The sequence below is a fragment of the Chenopodium quinoa genome, unplaced genomic scaffold (genome assembly GCF_001683475.1).
Source record: "Chenopodium quinoa cultivar QQ74 unplaced genomic scaffold, ASM168347v1, whole genome shotgun sequence".
Taxonomy (NCBI): Eukaryota; Viridiplantae; Streptophyta; class Magnoliopsida; order Caryophyllales; family Amaranthaceae; genus Chenopodium; species Chenopodium quinoa.
Genome location: NW_018742418.1, coordinates 1,239,889 through 1,256,433, shown reverse-complemented (window position 1 = coordinate 1,256,433; position 16,545 = coordinate 1,239,889). Strand labels below are relative to the sequence as shown.

The following is a 16,545-nucleotide window of genomic DNA, read 5'->3' as shown; positions in this document are numbered from 1 at the left end:
TAGAGGGGCCCGCCTCCTCTCCCTTAGAAGGAGCAGAAGGAAAATTAGACATGTCCACGGTTAGATGAGAAGGGAACACCTTGGTCCCTCTCTCAGAACTGTCAGCTTGACAGTCGCCTCGTTCTACATCTGGCGCCTGGTCAGATGTTTCGCTAAGGAGCACCCTTTGGGAGGAGCCGTCTGAGTTTGATATCATAGCAGTCTTTTTTGTTCTGGCCATCACGTTCTGCATAGACACAGATTCAGTCGGACTTTGTATAAAGGGCAAAGATGGGTCCAGAAAAGGGCAGGCGGCACTCCTAGTCCTAGATTCAGCCGTCCCCGGTGACCGGCTGATCACTAACTTAGGGCGTGTCGTGTGCTTCCATGGTGCCATTTCAAAAAATAAAAAGAAAATTAAGAGTAAGAGAACTGAGTTACCTGAACGGATGACGGTTGATGAAGTCCTGAAAGTTCGGGTCAGTCGGCTTGTCAGAACAGGCGGTAGGCAGAAAAAGTCCGAAATGTCAGAGCAAGTTCAGGGGTCCGAATGTTCTCGCAAAAGTTCTCAAATGTGAAAATGACCGAAGTCAGCACTTCCTTTTATAGGCAAAATGAGAAGGCGAAGGGTCGCTTCCGAATTCAAATTTGGGCGGGAAAATCTCTCGGCCGTCTGCAAGGTGACACCTGTAACGGGCCGTCGCCTGTCACCGTGCGACACCTGTCACAGGCGACACGTGACCAGTCGCGTGCCACCTGTGAGGGGCAAATGATTAGGGGATTTTTATCCACCAATCACCGTCTGACAAGTGGACCAACCAGGTTCCGCCACGTGTCCTTCACGAAGGCCAACAGGAGCTTGCCACGTGTCAGTCACAGATACGTCCTCCACGGACCACTTAAGACACGCCACGTGTCCACCCATGCCAAGTGGGACAACCGGCCATCAAGGCCCAATTCAGTCTAGAGGCCCGATCAGCCCTAGGTTTACCTTAAACCTAGAGAGCTGCACGCTTCCCAAGGCTATAAATACTCGATTAATCCTCATTAATCAGGGGACCGAATAATTAAGAGATCAAGCAGAGAAGAACAGACTTATTAACACCCGGCTAATCTCGCTAACAAGGCAGATTACCGACACTAAGCACTCTCACCTAGAGAGATCTGATTACTTTATTTTCTGTATTGATTACTCCTTAATCAGGTACTAACTTGACCGTTGGAGGCGGAGCTCTCAGGAGTCTCCGTTATTTTGCAGGTACAGGCGTCCGGTTCCAGTCTCGGAATTGTAACTCTCCCGCAGGACATCAGAAAACCCCGAAACAAATGTGATGCTACGGCTTCGCTCGAACTTGTTGCTTGTTGATTTTGCGACGCTCGGTCTCGACGCTTTACGCTCGATATTCGACATTTGTGTTCGTAATACTCTAATGACTCATCAAATCCTTCGGATTGATTCGTCGGTTCGGATCGACAGTTCGTTTGGGTTCGACCCGAAGGGTTCAGTCAAGATAAAGCTGTAATATTAATTGTTCACTAATATTACTGATCGGAAGCGGCCTCCACCCAGGCATTCCGATCACTTGATCTCACTGAAGAATTAGTTTCTTGTTAATTCTGAACCCTCTATCAGAATAATACACTTGTTGGAAGGACACCATTCCTTTCAATCTCCCACTTGTCCTTCCATACAAGTGTGCATATAGTGTATAGCCCATTTCCTATGTCGCTTAATGTCTCTTCATGAACTATAAGGTAAGAATCTTCGTCATCCTTATTACGTTCAGAAGTGTTTCTCAATCTCCGAGTTCGACTGTCAACAAGCAGATGATTTCTAAAATCCATCTGAGCACGACCATGCATTTTCACAGTCTCGCTCTTCGAGCGGCCTTGTAAACAACAAAGACATATTCCCTATTGTTAATAGGGGAACATTCCCAGTTTTGTACTATAAGCCTCCCTTACTAAGAGGACCTAATCTCCCGAGTGTTGCCGTTATAATCCCCAGTTACGGCAGACGTTTGGCAACATCAAAGAGACTAGTACTCAAACAAGATAACTTTACAATACTCATGGTTGAGGAAACAGGTTCCGATAGTTATAATGAGAAATGTACTTATGACGATTTTAAATCTCTTAAAGTACTCTCATAGGTCGATTTGGTGTAGTTCCAAACTAGCACCTGTGCAAATGATTCATGACTACTATGTCCTTGCAGCACAAGAAATGGTGTTGTAAATCATACTACATCATTGATCATCCATCAGTTAAATGACCTCGATTAGGGATAATTTTCGATTTAAATATTCAATGTTCACTTAACAGGTGTTTCTTTATCCAAGACAAGGTCTTGATACCCTATTTTGAATATTCTCATAAATTGAATGGACTCATTATTTAATTCTAAACCATAATTAAATAGCAATGGAGTGAATATTAATTTTACATAAAATTGATTACTCCAAAAATGAATGGTTTTAACATAGTGTTTTACATTAAGACATCTAGTTTAATTAAAACATATGTATAGGGAATTCAAAGCCAATCTCCAACGTGCTTGATTCTCATTGTCTTGACGTGCTTGTTGTGCTTCACTTGAGGCAGAGGTTTAGTCAAAGGATCGGCCACATTGTCATCCGTCCCGATCTTACAAATTCTGATTTCACCTTCGGATTTCCATTCCCTTATTATGTGAAATCGCCTTTGGACATGTTTGACCTTCTGGTGCTCTCTTGGCTCTCTGGCCTGAGCAATAGCTCCATTGTTGTCACAGTAGAGATCTATTGGATCTCTTTCTTAGCCTTGGGGGGAACAGGCGGCATGCTGCGGCCGCCTGCAAGAAGGGGCGGATTCCTGTTCCACCTGTTGAAGCGCTTGTTCAGCTCTGTGTCTGAACTCTCAATGATGAGGAAGGTGCTCCGCCAGTCCTTCCATTTGTTTGCTTTACCTCTCGTCATGAGGTAGCCTCTGTGGCTCGTCAATTGATACCAGCCGGTACCCCCTGCCTTAGGGGTCCGGCTGAGGTAGTTCATGTGGGCGAAAGCCTCGAAGCTCGGCTCCACCTCGTGCAGTTCGCACCCGGCCACATAGCCGAGTACGTTGACCCAGGAGTTCGGGGCTAACTGCCATAACCCCAACTCATACCCATCCAAGATCCGCTGAACAGCCGGATTTAGTGGGAAGCGCAGCCCAGCCTTGATGGCCGCCTTGTAGCAGCCAAAGCAGGCGCTATCATAACTGGTACCAGCCGGCCAGACGACTGTGTCTTCTGGATCCGGCACAAACACTAAAAAGTCGGGTCCCATTGTGTGGTTTGCGATAAAGCTCTCCACTTTCTCTTGCATGGCTGTGATCCGGCCCCGAGGTACCGTGCAGTAGTAGGGGGTATTTTGCTCTCGGTAAGAGGCGGATGGCTCCGCCCAATCGTCCCCCTTCTCAACTGCGTGAGAAAGCCTCGCCTCTTGCAGGCGACTGTTTTTCTCTTCTGTGTCCAGAGAAGCATGGCCAGAAGAGCTAGACTCGGAATCGTCCTCTGACGAGTCCGAAGAGGACGACTCCTCCCCTCTCCCGGAGGGGCCCGCCTCCTCTCCTTTAAAAGGAGCAGGAGAGAATGAAGAATTGTCAACTGTGAAATGGGAAGGGGTCACTTTGATTCCTCCCTCAGAACAGTCGGCTTTCAAGCCGCTTTGTTTCACTTCCACATCTGGCGCCTGGTCAGATGTTTCACTAATCGGCACCCTGTGGGAGGAGCCGTCTGAATTTGAGATCCTGGCAGTCTTTTTTGTTCTGGCCATCATGCTCTGCATAGACACAGATACAGTCGGACTTTGTATAAAGGGAAAAGATGGGTCCAGAAAAGGGCAGGCGACACTCCTAGTCCTAGATTCAGCCGTCCCCGGTGACCGGCTGATCACTAACCTAGGTCGTGTCGTGTGCTTCCGTGGTGCCATTTCAAAAAAGAATAAAGAGAAAATTAAGAGTAAGAGAACCGACGGTTACCTGAACGAGTGACGGTTGATGAAGTTCTGAAAATCCTTTGCAGTCGGCTTGTCAGAGCAGGCGGTAGGCAGAAAGAGTCCAAAATGTCAGAGCAAGTTCAGGGGTCCGAATGTTCTCTCACAAAGTTCTCAAGTGTGAAAATGACTGAAGTCAACACTCCCTTATATATAGGCGAAGTGAGAAGGCGAAGGGTCACTTCCAGAATTCATAATTTGGGCGGGAGAATCTCTCGGCCTTTCGCCGAGTGACACCTGTAGCAGGTTGTCGCCTGTTACAGTGCGACACCTGTCACAGGTAACACGTGATCAGTCACGTGCCATCATTTGAGGGGCAAATGATTAGGGGATTTTGCTCCCACCAATCGGAATGCGCCTCGTGGGCCAATCAGGTCCTGCCAAGTGTCCCTCAGTTGAAACTGTCAAGGCTTGCCATGTGGCACCCGCTTATTTGTCCACCTTGGACCTATTATGTCATGACACGTGGCATACTCCATGCCTAATGGAGAAACCGGCCACCAGGCCCAACTTCCGAGGGAAGCCCAATCAGCCCTAGGTTAACCTAAACCTAGGATTAGCACGTTTCCCAAGGTTATAAATACCTCCCTTAATCCTCATTAAGGGAGATTACATGAATAACAGGCTGATCACGCTAAAAAAGCAGATTACCTACATTAAACACTCTCACCTAGAGAGACCCAATCACTTTAATTTCCGCATTAATTACTCCTTAATCAAGTACTAACTTGACCGTTGGAGGCGGAGCTCCCACCACCAGGAGTCTCCGTTGTTTTGCAGGTACATGCGTCCGGTTCCAGTCTCGGAATTGTAACTCTCCCGCAGGACATCAGAAAACCCCGAAACACTAGCCTTCTTAAATTCTCCCTCATCTCAATTGGACCACATTTTGCAATATTTGTTGTGTTAGCTTAACATCTTTCATTCTTAATTTCCTACTTGTGTAGGTATTCTAAAACTGTTCTTTTTTCCATCAATAGAATTTGTAAGTATATTAACAATTATAGCTGAGGACGTTTATCTTGGGATAATTGCAACAATAATCCAACTGATAAAGACTAAGCAACATAATTGGCGACTCATTGCTAATTTGCTCATTTTCTTTTTTAAATGTGTGTTGTGATAAGTAAGTGGATCAGGATCAAGCTGAGAGAGCTCATAAAATTGCAAGCAATTATCGGCTTTAGTTTATCTTGTTTCAATTTATTTAAAAATCTTCTTATAATACCATCTAAACACAATTTAATGCCAACGCCGTGTTATTAGAGTCCTAGTGGACTCAATATATTAGTGCCGTATACTTTCCCCTGATGTCAATGATTTGAAATGCAACCTAACATGGTTTTAGCTTTTCGACCAAAGTGGTTGCTAGTTGCTATGTTAGATATGAGTAGTTAAATCATTACTCAAATAAGAGATTAATAGGTAAAGATTGGGTGAGATGGGGTTACCTTGTGTTTAATGTGAAAATTTTAAAATTTCTTCAGACTCGTTAACCAAAATATGAAACTCATTACTCATTATTTAAGATTTAGACTAGTTGCTCGCAATATGAGATGTGTTGCTCAAGACTTGAGCACTTGACACTCGGTGTCCAATATATGATATTCATTGCCTGAAATTTGAGATAGATCCATAATGTAAGACTTGTTGACAAAATCTAATTGTGACTTATCGCCCAAAATGTGATATTGATTGTGCAATAAATAAGACTCATTGCGTTTTATCATATCAACAAACTAGTTTAACGCATATTCTCACACAATGCCTCTTAAATGAATATTCAATAAGACTTTAGAAGCTATGCAGGACTACGTGTTAGATAAGAAATTAAATTTAATTTTTATTTTTTATTTTTTATATAACTATACATTATTACATAGTAATTAATAAACATACATCAACTGTCAAAGCAATATACGAAGTACTACTTAATTAACATTTTGGTTGATATTTTCACTTATAATATACTCCTTATATGATTGTTGCACTTCAATTTCTTCCGATACTATAGATAATGTCATAAGAAGTTTTCTATATAATTGGATAAGTTAAAGGGTATTTCAAAAAAAATTCAAGTTAGAAAAGTCAGAAAAGCTTCACAAGTGTATTAGACAAACATGACAAGAACCTACTTCAATTAAATATGGAGTGCTAGTAGTACAAAAACAGGAGGACTCATAAAAACCGTAAAGATTGAAAGCAAAGCTTTACAGGTGAATATATGCATCATGCATGCACCCTGTATTTTCACACGGTTGGCAATGTTAGACGTTTCAAGTCTACTCAAGTTTGGCACGACCTACTTTCAAATTAAACTTTTTTTTTATTTTATTTTTGAGGTCATAAAAAAAACCCTCCCATTTTTCTTCTGTTTGAATTTTAAGGTCAAGCAAATTAAATTCACAAATTTGACATTGGTAACTAGTTGTAGTTCTCCATTTTATATGTTCACACTCAAACTTCATCGTTTGTCAATGTCCTTAAAGTAACTTTTATTATATGTGTGACTTAGAGACTTAGATTTAAGAATGTATTAATCTGGACTAAAAATTTTATGGGGTCTTAAACTCTAACCAAAATCCGGAGTGTATTATTATACGTAACAAGTAGACCATGTGAGTAGGGTGATGGTAGGATTTCAGCTTGTGATGACTTAAATAAGCTCAAATAACTGATTTGACTCTTATTATATGTTATTATTCATGGTGTTGGAGATTCACTTATTTTTTCTACGCACTTTCAATCCCAAAAACTTAACCATTAAAACTGATTTATTTTGTTTTGTTTTCTGAAATACGACACTTTTTGGTCGAATAGAATCCTACTTACTGTATTAAAATAATAAAAATTACAATTGTAGTTTAGTTTGTACTTGTATTATTTATACTTGCTCTTGGCAGAACCCATAGAAAATTACAGCTAATAGCAGCATTGATTGTCTTACATGGCTACATCTTCTACATGTCCCACACTTTGTTCTCAAGCCAAACATACTCGATACACTATATAACCCCACTTGCTTGATTATACAATGCATTAGTCTTAGTTTTATCCCTTAGTCTATTTAAGTGTAATACAAAATGCTATGTTTATAAACGGATTGAAGCAATGACATTTGTTGAACATAAACTCAATATACCAACTACGTCGGCATTAGTGTTGTGCCAGGCCGAGCTAGGTCAAAAGCTACCAAATTTCCTTTGGTTAGGTCTAGTCTACACATGGTCGAGTTACATTTGGTTCATGACCAGTTGTGAATAATAGATAGAGGTTCTCTCCAATTAGCAACTTGATTCTGATACCATGTGAATAATTGATAGAGGCTCTACCTAAGTAGGGAGCCTGTCACTCATATATATATATAATGGTAATGTTACACAATTACATAAATAACCTTAGAGTTACACTATTACCAATGTAGGTTTAGTGTGAACGTCTAATTGTAGGTCCATAAGTGTGTGTTTAAATTTATATTACGGTTAATAAGAAGGTATCATCACGATTCTAAATTGTCTGTAACAAACACCAAGACTCGATCAAGTTAGAGTAAGACATAAGCTTGAAACACCCTTGGACAAGTGTTGGCCATGCCAATTCAAGGTGAGCGAGTAACAAATCACCTATAACAAAAAATGATAATATCAATAACTAAAACTATATATACATAGTCTATATAACAATTATGTGAATTTTCACATACTTTAAAAGATCGACAATAAATTAGAAAAGAATATTTCAAATTTTAATTCACATACTTTACAATTTTATATATCGACAGAAAATAAGAAAATAGTCTTTCTATATACAAACAACATCAAATCTGAAAAAAAAAAAAACCGAATAAATTTTATCCCTTATTACCATCAGAATCGATCAAATTTACCTTTCACCCATTTCGACTTTGTTTCAAACACCTAGAACGCTAGAACAGAGTTAGGTTTGTACAAATACCTAGAACTACATCCAATAAAAACAATGACACAATACTTCGTATAATTTTTATCAAGAGGAACCTCAAAAGAAATACAGAAAATTCCAGCTTGCACCAACTCAGCAACTCCAGTCAGCATTCAGCAGCCTCTAATATCAAATATAAATACACCACCCTTCATTTGTCCAACACCACAATCCTCTGTTTTTATTTATGACATTACACAAACTATAGTATAAAAAAAAATATGGCATACTTGCTTAGCAAGATCCTCCATTTACAAGCCATAATCTTTTATACGTTCATACTACTAAGCTTATCAAACCATGGCATTAACGCTCAAAGTGTGCCGCCGAGCTCGACTCGATTAACTAGCCTCTTCCCTCATCTTTCCTTCGACCGGGACTACTCCCAAATGTTTGGAGACTCTAATGCTCAAATTTATGGCAATGGTTCTTTTGCTAAGATTTCTCTTGACAAAAAAACTGGTAAATTTTATTTTTTTTTAATCTAATTTTTTGTAATTTATTAATGTAATTTTGTAATAATCTAACATGATCAAAACATACAGGTTCAGGTTTTGGTTCTAAGAATCATTACAATTATGGGTTCTTTAGTGCTGCTATCAAACTTCCCCCTGGTTTCACCTCTGGAGTTGTTGTCGCCTTCTATGTAAGTCCTTTAACACGCATGTAGAATATACAACGGTTGCATAAGATATTTTAGTTATTTATAAATAGCCGCGAGACTAATTGAATGATTTTTTTTCCTCGGCCCCAGATGTCGAATGCAGATATTTTTCCACACAACCACGATGAGATCGATTTCGAGTTACTTGGGCATCAAAAAAGCAGGAATTGGGTTTTGCAAACAAATATGTATGGAAATGGAAGTGTAAAAACAGGGAGAGAAGAGAAATTTCGCCTATGGTTTGATCCAACTACACAGTTTCATGAATACAGCATCATATGGAATAGTCATCATATCGTGTAAGTAGATGCCAACATAAGCTTATACTATACCTAAAATCATGTCATTTTTTTGTACATTAATTATTATGGTGTAACATGACAACTCGATAAAACCAATCCTTGCTAATATTTTTTTTTTTAATAAAGTAGTATGATTAAATAGTTACATTATATATTAACGCACTTCAGGTTTTAATAAATAAAAGTGTGACAAAACTTGGGGCTGGGTTGATAAATTTATTTGAATTTTGTAACTCAACTTAAGAAGGTTTATACATGCATCTCAATAAGAGTGAAACATATTATTTTATTATGAAAATAAAATTGTAACATGTTTATGTTTGGAACAAAATGGTTTATAGGTAAGATATAAATTGTGGACCTCATACTCAAACACTATGAGTTGTATCACTTCAAGTTGCCCATAACAACTAGACACAAACTTCCCTACCCAAACCTTAAATGCCTAGCAACATACTACTAGAAGAAATCAAACCATAATGACACCAAATATAGGCTAAATGAGGTATTCATAGAAAAATTATCTTAATAAAATTACTTTAAAGGATGTCTACTAACTTAGTTGTAATATTAATAGCAAGTTTATTTTTTTTCGAAATGCAGGTTTCTAGTGGACAATATACCGGTTAGGGAAGTACAAAAAACTCCAGCGACGTCTTCATCCTATCCATCAAAACCTATGGCGGTTTATGCCACAATATGGGATGCATCACCTTGGGCAACCCATGGAGGAAAATACCCGGTTAACTATAAGTACGCCCCATTTACCGCTTCATTAGGGGGGATGGAGATGGCCGGTTGCGTTTATGACCCGAAAGATCTTTCGGGTAAATCATGTTCTAAGAGTAGTAGCCCATCAAGTTTGGACCCTCTTGAGGGCCAAGATTTTGTTAAGTTATCAAATCAACAAAACAAAGGACTACAATGGGCAAGAAGCAAGCAAATGATCTACTCTTATTGTAAAGACAAACGTAGGTACAAAGTCCTACCACCGGAATGCACCACAAAATAACTAGGATTCAATTAATTAATTTATTTTTTATATATACATTTTTTGTAACTTTTATATATATATTTTTTACAAGATTGAATATGTAATTAGTACCTGAGGAATTGAAAATTGTACCAAAATCATAATATCAGAAATTAAAGTGTAACGATTTGTTTAAGTTTTGTGATTCTTTTGTTGTCATTTAACATAGATTCTAGTAGTAAAGTTTACCCAACACAATTAATTAATTAATGCATTAAAATAAACTACTGTGATCCAACATAAAATAAAATTCTATAATTAGTAAAATATACTGTATATAAAAAATAAATAAAAAGTTAAGTTTGTCTTTTGCATGTATTTAATTTTGCTTAAAATCCAACTTGTACATAATAATGTCTAAATCATAGACAGCTATAAACATTGAACTAAAAGATGAGCAGAAATCTCATGAGCTGGATCACAAAATACTTCTGATTCCTGAAATCCTTTTTATGGGGCATTTTGGGCTTGGACGAAATTGCGATGTTCTCTTAGTTGACTATTTTATAATCATAAAGATTATATTTTATAAAAGTGATTTACAAAAATTGATGTTTATGAAAAGAAATAAAGTTATTGGTGGGTTTACAAAGTTGGTTCAAAATCCAAATGAATATATGGGCACATCTATATCACCTAGATATGCAGCTTTAGCCTATTATAAAGCTCTACAAAAGTACAAATATACTACATACAACTATACAAGTATTATTTACTCTGCTTTTATAAAGAGTATTTATGTTTGTCAATGTATATTAAGGCTGTGTTTGTTTCAAGGGAAAACCCTTTCCCTGAAAATAGTTTTCCTATTTTCTATTGTTTGTTTTGGATCGGCCCATAAATGGAAAATAGGTCCAGAAAATACTTTTCCATTGAGGCCCAAATATTTTCCCAAAAAAATCAAGGGATTCCTCTTTTCCATCGTTGCTCGCTGCTCTCATTCGAGCTTGCTCCTCCTCAAGCTCACTGCTCATCCTCAAGATCTGCTCTCACAAGGTAATTTCCAATTATTCTGTTTCCTTTCTTTGATTGTTTGCTTCTTTATTGGATTCGACTGGTTTATTGGATTCAACTGGTTTATTTGATTCAAATGCCTAAGGTTAGGTTTGTGATTAATTAGGGTTTGTTAATATTCTTCTCTATTAAAGAACAAGTGAAGTAATAATGAAGAATTCTGGAATTTGGTTGATTTTTTGCTATTGATTTGGGAATTAGGGTTTGCACATAAAATTAATTGCTGGACTTCTGTTTTTGGCTGCTTACAATGTAATGTGATGAAGCTTCTGTGTATGAATGTGACTATTTGATGATCGATATTATTGGTGTTGTTGTTGGATGATTGATTGGTTAGTTTCTAGCAACCAAAGTGTTGTTGGCCAGGGGATTGTATTGTTTGTTGACTAGTCTTTTTATGGTAAATTGATGTATGTTGTTGTGGTTTGTTTACAATAGTTGATAGCTTATGCCTGAATTTTATTGCTACCTATTATTGTGATGAATTGTAGTTGATGCCGTATTGTTGTCGTTTGCATATCTCATGCTGTTTAGTAGAGAATATATGTGGCGCTAGTGTTAGTTTCTTTCAAGTATTATAAAATGAGCATATACGAGTAGTATATTTAGCTTATCGTTATATACTTGTATTCTATTTGGTATATTGGTGCAATAGATACTAATGTAGGTAGAGACAGAGTTTCGCTTGTGCTCCCAATAAATCAAGTGCTACAATTTTCAGTTTACTTTTTGTGAGAGATATAAAGTACTCATAATAATATATCCAAATGTCTGCTTTTGTGAGAGATATGGAGTACTTTTTTCACTTAAACTGGTCCATCTATTATTCTTTGGATTTTACGTTATGAATTTATCTCCCTCAAAACCCATATATTGAGGTAAGGGTCATGGACAGATACTTAAACTTTAACAAAAAGGGCAAAAACAGTCTGCTATCTGATTTTTGAGTCTTCTGGCAGTATATGTTTGTAGTGCTAGTGAAAATTGATTTATTGGTTCTTTATAATCAAGCTAAAGTGATTAATAGTTTTGAAAAATGAGACTGTGAATACATGGCCTTAGCTTAATGTATCAATATCTAGTATTGTTCTATTGTTCCTCCATTGGTCAGTGTTGTTTTGTATCGATATCTAGCTTAATGAAGGTCTTATGGGGATAATTGTTTTGTTGTTTTGTTAATTGTTGTTGTAAGTGTGTTGTTGCCGTTGAGTTAGATTGATTACTTTGATAATACCATCAATCATCATAATTTTCTTTTTTCAGATTGGTATTAGTTATGGAACCGGAGCGTGGATTGTCTACCCAAAAATCATCTAAGGTATAACTTTGCCCAAAAACCACTATCGAATTAATATACATATAAGTATGCTTAACATTTTGTTTTTTTTTTTTTGATGGAATTGATGTAGATGGCTAATGATACTAAAGGCATTGTTATTGGCGCTGTGGCTGCTATTATTGCTTGTTCTCTTGCTTTTCTTAACGAGCGTAGGTCTAAAACAAGAAGGCTAAGGATAATTAGGCAACCCTATATTAATAGAGATAGTCTAAGGTCGGAGATTATTAATAGTGTTTTGTATTGTGGTGATACTCATTGTTTGGGTCAGATTCGTATAAGGCCTCAAGCATTTTTGAATTTGTGTAATATTCTAGTTGAAAGAGGACTTTTGAAAGAAAATATTCGAATAGGTGTTAAAGAACAAGTAATGATATTTTTATACATTTTAGGGCATAATGTAAGATTTAGGGTAGCAGGGGGAAGATTTTTTCGATCAATTTGGACCATACATCATTACTTTCATGTTGTTCTTAAAGCCATCCTTAAATTGTACCCAGATTTTGTCAAACCACAAGCCTCTCCTCTTCCATCTGAAATTCAAAACAACCCTAGGTTTTTTCCTTGGTTTGAGGATTTCATAGGAGCTATAGATGGGACACATATACGTGCATCTGTCCCAATTGAAATGCAAGGTCGATTTCGTGGTAGAAAGGGTGGGACAACCCAAAATATGCTAGGTGCTGTTGATTTTGATATGAAATTTACATATGTGCTGGCTGGTTGGGAGGGTTCTGCTCATGACTCAAAGGTCTTACAAGATGCGCTCAAAAGGGGATTTAAGGTTCCTAAAGGTACTTTAAGATTATTTTTTTGTCTGGTTTCTTTTATGCATTGGTTATAAGTTAGTAACTACGAAAAATCTCTTTAAATTGTAGGAAAGTATTACCTTGCTGATGCGGGGTATGGTGAGCGTAAAGGATTCATGCCTCCATATAGGCGTACTCGCTACCACTTGAAAGAGTATACCAACAATCCACCCGAGAATGAACGTGAATTATTTAATCTTCGACACTCCTCACTAAGAATGGTTGTGGAGAGGTCATTTGGAGTATTAAAGAAGAGATTTCGTGTCTTGGATGCTGAGCCATTTTGGCCGTATGAAACCCAAGTAGATGTAGTTCTAGCATGTTGTGTGTTACATAACTACCTTAGAGGTGTTGACCCAAATGACCCAATTACAAGAGAAGTTGAAGTAGAGATGACATCACAAGATTTACAACACATGGGCGAAGCACGTACTCAAGGGATACAACGACAAGAAAACCAACAAATTGAAAGGAAGAGAAATGCCATTGCAACAGCGATGTGGACTGTATACAAGAAGGCTCGAATTTGATGGGCTTAGCATATGCATCTTTAGATAATTAGTTCATTAATTATGTATTTTATATTCTATAACACATTTTTCTTATGTTGTCTTTTCATTCTCTCCTTTGTAGGATCAATCATATGCCATGTTTGTTACAGATTCTTCATATTTAAAGTTTATATGTTGTTCTGGTGGAAATGTGGAAATTGCTTGATACCTAATATTATATCTGGAGTTTACTTTTTCAACAGGGCAGGTTTTCCAGATGCGTTTTATAGCATGCACGATTATTATTTTGTTTTTTTTTCCAGATTCTAATGCTAAAGTGATTTTTCCAGGTTAAAAACGAAGAGAAAAAGGCCAACTTTCGCTGGTCAAAGGACATGTCAAAGGAGTTACTCAACTTTTTAGCCGAAGAAGTTAAAAAGGGAAACCGGCCTAACAATACTTTTCGAACAAGTTCTTTTGTGGCTGCTGCAAAGATTATCTCTGAGAAGTTTCAAACCAATTGCACCTCAGAACATGTGGAGAATCATATGAAAACTGTGAGGAATGCATGGGTGGCTATATCAACAGTCCGAAACAGCTACGGGTTTGGATGGAACGATAACTTGAAGATGGTGACAACATCTCCCACAGCATATGCTACTTATGTTAAGGTAGTGTTGTTTTATACACCTTTTCTAAACATGTTTGTGATGGTGGTGTGCTGCTTCTTGCTTGTGTGTGTGTGCTGTGGTGAGTGCAGTGTGTAGTGTAGGTGTTCTGGATTAGATGACCCTAATAACGTTTTATTTTTGCAGGAATATCCAAAATATGAAAAGTTTTTTAATAGAAAAATTGATATGTATGAGGAGATGGCTATAGTAGTGGGTAAAGATTTAGCACGGGGGAACTTCTCCAAGACATTTTCCGACATCGATGTTGATGCTTCAATGGAAAGTGGACAACCAAGTATGACTATTGATAGTGTGCCTTCCAAGGCTGAGAGTAAGGCTGATAGTGGTACCTCGTCGGGCTCAAGGCCACATTGAAAGAGGTCTCGAACTGACGAAGGATCGGAAATGGAACACATTTCAGCACAACTTCAAGAAGTGGTTAGTGCTCTCAAAAATTTTCCAAACAATCAACTTGATGTGGAGAAGCTTTGTGACGAAATTATGAAGATGGAGGACATTGAAGAAGGGGTGCGTGTTGCTGTTTTTGATCACTTGGTGGAGCGCGAAATGCTTGCAAAAGCATTTTTGACAAAAAGCTTGCCACTACGCAAACTTTGGATCGAAAAGTTTGTCAAAAACTATAAACATTAAAGTCTGTTTGCTGCTTCCACTCTAATTTCTGGTAGGCTGCTGGAAGCTGATTTTCCTGCCCCCTTGCTATTGGCTGCTATATGCTGTTATATGGGTTGTGTTGCCGTGTCTGTTAATGTCTAGTATTCTTTTTAATTTTAAGCCTGTCAACTGCAGCTTCTGAGATAATGCTCAATGTTGAACCTTACTAGTGTACTTATCTATCTGGGTACCCCATCTACCTATGCAGTTATTTGAAATGTTTGTTGTTTAATGCCAAGCTGCATATCTGATGGGTAGCTTTTTGTCCAGTGTACATACTTCCATAGTTGATCCTTTTGAGTACTTATTAATAACTTTTGATCACTTGATTCTTCTGTTCACATTTCTCAAATTAATTATGATACAGGGCATATAAGATTCAAAAGAGAAGGAAATTTGTATTTATATATGAGTTACGTTACTTGGATTGACCTTTGTATTTATAATTTGTATTTGCTAGACTATAGTTGTAAGTTTCTTGTATTTGCTGTTGGCTTTTGATCACTTGTATTTGGGTTGGTGCGTTTCAACTTTTACATAGGCTTTTATCTGGAGTAGTGATTCGAACAAGCCCGAATCATATACTTTTAATTAATAAAAGTTTCAAGATTGTTATTTATTCATGTAACAAATTAATTAGGTTCAATTTATAAAAAAAAATAGGTTCACAAACAATATTAAGTAACAAAAGGAAAATTGTTTTAAAAGGAAAATAAATTTCCAAACAAACAAAGGAAAATGGGATTCTTGGAAAATGAATTTCCTTACAAACAAACAAAGGAAAACTAAACCAAATTTGAGTTTTCCTCCAGAAAATGGATTTCATGGAAATTCATTTTCCATTAGATTTGTTTTCCATCAAAACAAACGGAGCCTAAATAAATGTGCTTAATTGTAATTAAATGTTACGGAGTAGAACGGACTTGCTCCTCAAGGTGGAGGCTGAAGAAGATACAATAATCATATCGACGGATTACTCGGCTTGTTTTATACAGTATAAAGGTAGTATAGTAGAACCACAAACTTGTAACTAAAACTATGATCTAAGCATTTCTACTGTTTCTGTAATTGTTCACTTATGTTATTCGCTATCTACTACCTTTGTTACTAAATAGTTGCACCATTTCTCTTTTGAAGGTCAAACTTTTAAAAACTTAAATCATAAATTCTAACTATTAATGCGAAAATATAACTACTAATGCAAAAATATAGTCAAGTGAGATATTATTATAGTTAAGTGTAACTTTATGAGAAGCATCAAAATGTGTATTTTCAAAATATTAACCATTTTATGTAATAATTTTTACAATGCACAAATAAAATATTATTGATGATCATATTAGTGCATTAGAGACTTACAAAGCAACAATTTAATTATTTTCAAAAAAAAAAAAAAAACCCAACAATTTAATTCCATCCAAATAATCTAGATATACGAAAATAACAAATTTTCTTATTTCGTATAATTTCATGGTAGTTTTTCTAGTTCAGACTTTTTTATATTTCTCTCAAATATTACATGTTTAGTACTAGTCAAGTTGTTTTACTCTCTAATTAAACAATTGTTGTGCACTTGTGGGCCATTAATCACGTGAACCTTA

General features: G+C 37.1%; 2 protein-coding genes across 2 annotated transcripts; both read left to right on the top strand.

The window, feature by feature from the left end:
- Positions 1-7,677: 7,677 nt before the first annotated feature.
- On the top strand, positions 7,678-10,092 carry LOC110708510 (probable xyloglucan endotransglucosylase/hydrolase protein 33). The gene is made up of 4 exons (XM_021886647.1): positions 7,678-8,414; positions 8,498-8,598; positions 8,707-8,915; positions 9,522-10,092. Exons 1-4 carry the CDS (start codon positions 8,174-8,176, stop codon positions 9,928-9,930), a joined length of 960 nt encoding a protein of 319 aa, XP_021742339.1. The 5' UTR covers positions 7,678-8,173; the 3' UTR covers positions 9,931-10,092.
- Positions 10,093-10,792: 700 nt separating this feature from the next.
- On the top strand, positions 10,793-15,268 carry LOC110707688. The gene is made up of 4 exons (XM_021885720.1): positions 10,793-10,947; positions 12,229-12,283; positions 13,952-14,272; positions 14,417-15,268. The coding sequence occupies exons 1-4, from the start codon at positions 10,793-10,795 to the stop codon at positions 14,645-14,647; spliced, it is 762 nt and encodes a 253-aa protein (XP_021741412.1). The 3' UTR covers positions 14,648-15,268.
- The last annotated feature ends 1,277 nt before the right edge of the window (positions 15,269-16,545 follow it).